The 4,623-nt window shown below is 53.4% G+C and overlaps 1 protein-coding gene across 1 annotated transcript in view; it reads right to left on the reverse strand.

The window, feature by feature from the left end:
• Nucleotides 1-1,142: 1,142 nt before the first annotated feature.
• MRM1 (mitochondrial rRNA methyltransferase 1 homolog (S. cerevisiae)) overlaps nucleotides 1,143-4,623 on the reverse strand; it is a 10,063-nt gene continuing 6,582 nt past the window's right edge. Inside the window, exons 4-6 of the mRNA XM_010861712.1 lie at nucleotides 2,174-2,306; nucleotides 1,955-2,074; nucleotides 1,143-1,463 (exon numbers count right to left, since the gene is read on the reverse strand). Coding sequence (XP_010860014.1) covers nucleotides 1,291-1,463; nucleotides 1,955-2,074; nucleotides 2,174-2,306 — 426 coding nt within the window. The 3' untranslated portion in view covers nucleotides 1,143-1,290. The remainder of the gene's footprint in view (nucleotides 1,464-1,954; nucleotides 2,075-2,173; nucleotides 2,307-4,623) is intronic.

Below are 4,623 nucleotides of genomic sequence, written 5' to 3' on the forward strand. Positions count from 1 at the left end.
GACCTGGGCTGCAACTGAGACCCAACTGGGGGAGCTTTAAAAATTCGGATGTTCGGAAATCCCTGGTGGCTCAGCGGTAAAGAATCCGCCTGCCAATGCAGGGGACAAGGGTTGGATCCCTGATCCGGGAAGATCCCACATGCCGAGGGGCAACTAAGCCCATTCACCGCAACTACTGAGCCTGTGCTCTAGAGCCGGGGAGCTGCAACCACTGAGCCCTTTGCCACAACTACCGAAGCCCGTGCACTGCAGCTAGAGTAGCCCCTGCTCTCCGCAACTGGAGAAGAGCCCGAGCAGCAATGAAGACCCAGCACGGCCAAAAAAGAAAATAAATAAAATCCTTAAAAAAAAAAAAAAGTCGGATGTTCACGTTGCACACTGACCAATCACATCAGGCTGAGGGGGTGTCAGCTGCTTTTCAAAGCTTGCCAGGTGGTTCCAGTCAGCAGCCAAGACTGCCCTAAGCTACTTATCCTAGTGGCTTCTGCTCTGCTCACGGGAGCCTGGGAGAGTAGTACCGAATCTGTCTGGGTTGTACAACAAACGGCAAATCTGCAAGGTCCTCACCACCTCCCAGAATCAAAGGCCAGAACTCTGGTTTGGCAGGTCTTTCCATGGAGGCCGACTAACTCACCCATGGTGGGTACTGGAGGGCCAGTGAGTTGATAGGTATTTGCTAAACTTTCCCCTGCGTCTCTGGGGTGGGCCACAGCCAGGAATCTCCCCAGGTGGCTGCGAAAGCTTGCCAAAGGGACCGTGGACCAAAGAACAAGGCTGCCACCTAGTGGACGAACCAGAGAGAAGGGGTGCCTGCTGGATATCAAGTGATGTTTCACTGGATCCTGACAACAGCCCTGGGGGTTAGAAAGATGAAGTCGTGTGTTCAGAGGGTTTGAGCCTGGATTTGCACCTGTCTGGCCCACAGGAGTGCCCCGGGCTTTCCTCTGCCTTCTCACACCCATCCAAGAGGAAGAGGACCCTGGATGGGGCTGCCTGATCCCCTTCTGATGTCCAAAACTCCCCCTTGCTTCCAGGCGGGACCTGGGAAGAAAGAGACCCTCTGTCCCAGCACAGCGTAGAAATCAATAGGCTGCCATCTCCAACCGAAAGTCCAAAAAAACAGGAAACTGAACTTCCTGTGGTCTCTACTGCAAAGCTCCTGGCTCCCCAGGATAGCGGTTTATAAACAGAGGCCTGATGCCCACTCATAAGAAGACAAAGAGACTCCAGCACATTCGAGGGTGTGGGTGCGTGCGCTCCCCAGCACACAGACACCGTGGACAGTCCCGGTTAGCCCCCGTCTTGTCTCTTCTTTAATGATCCTGAGGACAGTCCTGGGTGCTGAGCCACTCTGGCTGCTTCAGACGAGGCCGAGGGATCCTGGGGGTCATGGAGAAGTTGCTCTCTCCTCCGTTCCACTGGGAACCCCTTCCTCTGGCTGCAAATGGAGTGAAGAAGGATTCCTGCACAGACAGATAGAAGGACAAGGGTGGAACAGAGGAGGGACCATGGGCCAGGCACTTCTTCACTCCATCCTCAAGAGGCTGTAGGGGGCTTCCCTGGTGGTCCAGTAGTTAAGAACCTGCCTGCCAATGTGGGGGACACGGGTTCCATCCCTAGTTCGGGAAGATTCCCACATGCTCTGCAGGGCGATGAAGCCCATGCACCACAGCTACTAAGCCCGCACACAAACAAGAGAAGCCACTGCAATGAGAAGCCTGCAACTAGACAGTGACCTCTGCTCTACTGACTTTAACTAGAGAAAGTCCTCGGACAGCAATGATGAACCAGAGCAGTCAGACATTATTAATTTTTTAAAAGATGTAGATATTTTCCTCATTCGGCATATATAAGCAATTCGGACACAGCAAGATTGAGAAAGGTATTTAGGATGAATTGAAGCAGCTGTATGCATGTGATCAGAAGGAGAGAAGAAAGGGGAGTGGAAACTCACCTGCGGCCACGGAGACGTTTAAGGACTCGAGTCCAGGAGGCAGCTGCCGGCCGGGCAGGATGGTGAGGAGAAGCTGGCAGGAGGCCTGCACTGCCCGGGACAGACCAGAGCCCTCGTTCCCTGCAGAGCAAGGGGGCCGGAGGGTTACGGAGGCCCCAGCTGCGCAGGCAGGCACTCAGGAAGCTTGCATCTCAGCAAAGAGCAGGGACATCTACCTACCTAGCACGAGGAGGGTAGGCCGGTCCCAGAGGAAATCCAAGCAGCGAGTGATGGGGATCTTGGAGGACAGGGCGATCTCAGGCCCCGGGCAGCCCACTGTGCCAGCCACGAGCCAGCCCTGCCGGGCTCTGGCCTGAAAGGGGAGAGGTGAAATCAATTCTTCAGCAGAGCACCAGCCAGGAGGAGCCTGGCCTTGCACATCTAGTCATCCCCTCGTTAAGCCGCTGGATTCAGTCAGTAGTTATCAAGTACCTAGAGTGGACAGGCTCTGTGCTCAGCACTGGGGATAAGGGGATGAACAAAACAGGCCCAAACCCCAGCCTCGTGGCAGGGAGGTCAGGGAAGCCTCACTGAAGTGTAGACCTGCGGGAGGTGAGGGGAGGGAGCACCACGCAGACACCTGGGGGAGGAGATACTCTAGGCAGACATCAGTAAGGGCAAAGGCCGAGAGGCAGGCGCTTACCAGGCAAGCGTGAGGAACAGCAGAACAGCCAAGTAGCCAGTGGAAAGGGAGCTGCTGAGACAAGAAAGGAAAAAAGAGGCCACAGGAGGTAGGACCTCAAAGGCGACTGGAAGGCCTTTGGCTTTCACTCTGAGAGAGGCAAAGCCTTTGAAGGGTTTTGAGCAGAGAAGCCAGGACACGGTCTGACTTACGTCTCTACAGAATCACTCTATGTTGAGAGCAGAAGCAAGCAGACCAGTTAGGTTTCTGCAGTGACACAGGGAGAGATGACGGTGGCTTGGACCACAGTGGTAACAGTGGAGATGGTTAGCAATGGTCAGAATGTGGAAATAGAAAGAAAGAAGAAAGAAAGAAAGTTGCTCAGTCGTGTCCGACTCTTTGCGACCCCATGGACTGTAGCCTACCAGGCTCTTCTGTCCATGGGATTTTCTAGGCAAGAGTACTGGAGTGGGTTGCCATTTCCTGCCAGGTAAGTATGGAAATAAGGCCAAGGTAAAAATGAAAGGCTGTGCCTTAACAATATCTGTGTATTCTAAATCCTTTCTAATCTCTGGGCAAACCTGAACTAGCGGTGCCTTTGTCGTCAGCTGCACGTGCAGGACTGGACAATCACGTCCTCGTAAGACAGGTGGGATGTGGGGTGAGAGAGCAGAAGACCCAAGGAGGACGCGAAGGCCTAAGCAACTGAAGGCAGGAAGAGCTGCCATCAACTGAGCTGGCTAACTCTGCAAAAGGAACAGGAACATTTGGAAATCTTGTTTGAAACGCCCATTAGACAGAAAAAAGAGCTGTTGAGTTGGCAACTAGATATGTGAATCTGAGGTTCAGGAGCAAAACCCAGAAGGATATATATTTGGGAGGCATTCGTATCTAAATGGCAATTTAAAACCATCAGATTGCATGTGACAAACAAGAAATAAGTATAGAACAGGGACCCAAGGACTGAGAGGAGCCCTGGGGGACGGTCAGGGAAACTGCTAAATACAGGGCAATACTGCCCCCTTGTGTCCAGCAAGGGAAGCACAGCTGAAGACAAATGCTGATGGACCACGGGTTTTGCTAAGATTTGACAGATGATGCGACCGGCGCACTAAGCGCGGCCGAGAGGAGCTACCCCACATCCGAGGTCAGGGGCAGAAGCTGGGAGGGCCCCATGCCTGAAGGGCAGCGGCCAAGAGGAGTTACCCCACGTCCGAGGTCAGGGGCAGTGGCCGAGAGTGCCAGGCTGCGACGGCGCAGGAATGGCCGAGAGGAGCTACCCAAGTCCGAGGTCAGGGGTGGCAGCCAGGAGGAGCAACCCCACATCCAAGGAGCAGTGGCTGCGCGGGCACAGGAGGGCCTAGAGGAGCTATCCCACGTTGAAGGTCAGGAAGGGTGGCAGTGAGGAGATACCCCTCGTCCAAGGTAAGGAGCAGTGGCTGCGCTTTGCTGGAGCAGCCGTGAAGAGATACCCCACGCCCAAGGTAAGAGAAACCCAAGTAAGACAGTAGGTGTTGCAAGAGGGCATCAGAGGGCAAACACACTGAAACCATACTCCCAGAAAACTAGTCAATCTAATCACACTAGGACCACAGGCTTGTCTAACTCAATGAAACTAAGCCATGCTCGTGGGACAACCCAAGACGGGTGGGTCATGGTGGAGAGATCTGACAGAATGTGGTCCACTGGAGAAGGGAATGGCAAACCACTTCAGTATTCTTGCCTTGAGAACCCCATGAACAGTATGAAAAGGCAAAATGATAGGATATTGAAAGAGGAACTCCCCAGGTCAGTAGGTGCCCAATACGCTACTGGAGATCAGTGGAGAAATAACTCCAGAAAGAATGAAGGGATGGAGCCAAAGCAAAAATACCACCCAGCTGTGGATGTGACTGGTGATAGAAGCAAGGTCCGATGCTGTAAAGAGCAATATTGCATAGGAACCTGGAATGTCAGGTCCATGAATCAAGGCAAATTGGAAGTGGTCAAACAAGAGATGAGATCGGAA

The sequence above is a fragment of the Bison bison genome, unplaced genomic scaffold, assembly GCF_000754665.1.
Source record: "Bison bison bison isolate TAMUID 2011002044 unplaced genomic scaffold, Bison_UMD1.0 scf7180017864472, whole genome shotgun sequence".
In the NCBI taxonomy this organism is placed as follows: Eukaryota; Metazoa; Chordata; class Mammalia; order Artiodactyla; family Bovidae; genus Bison; species Bison bison.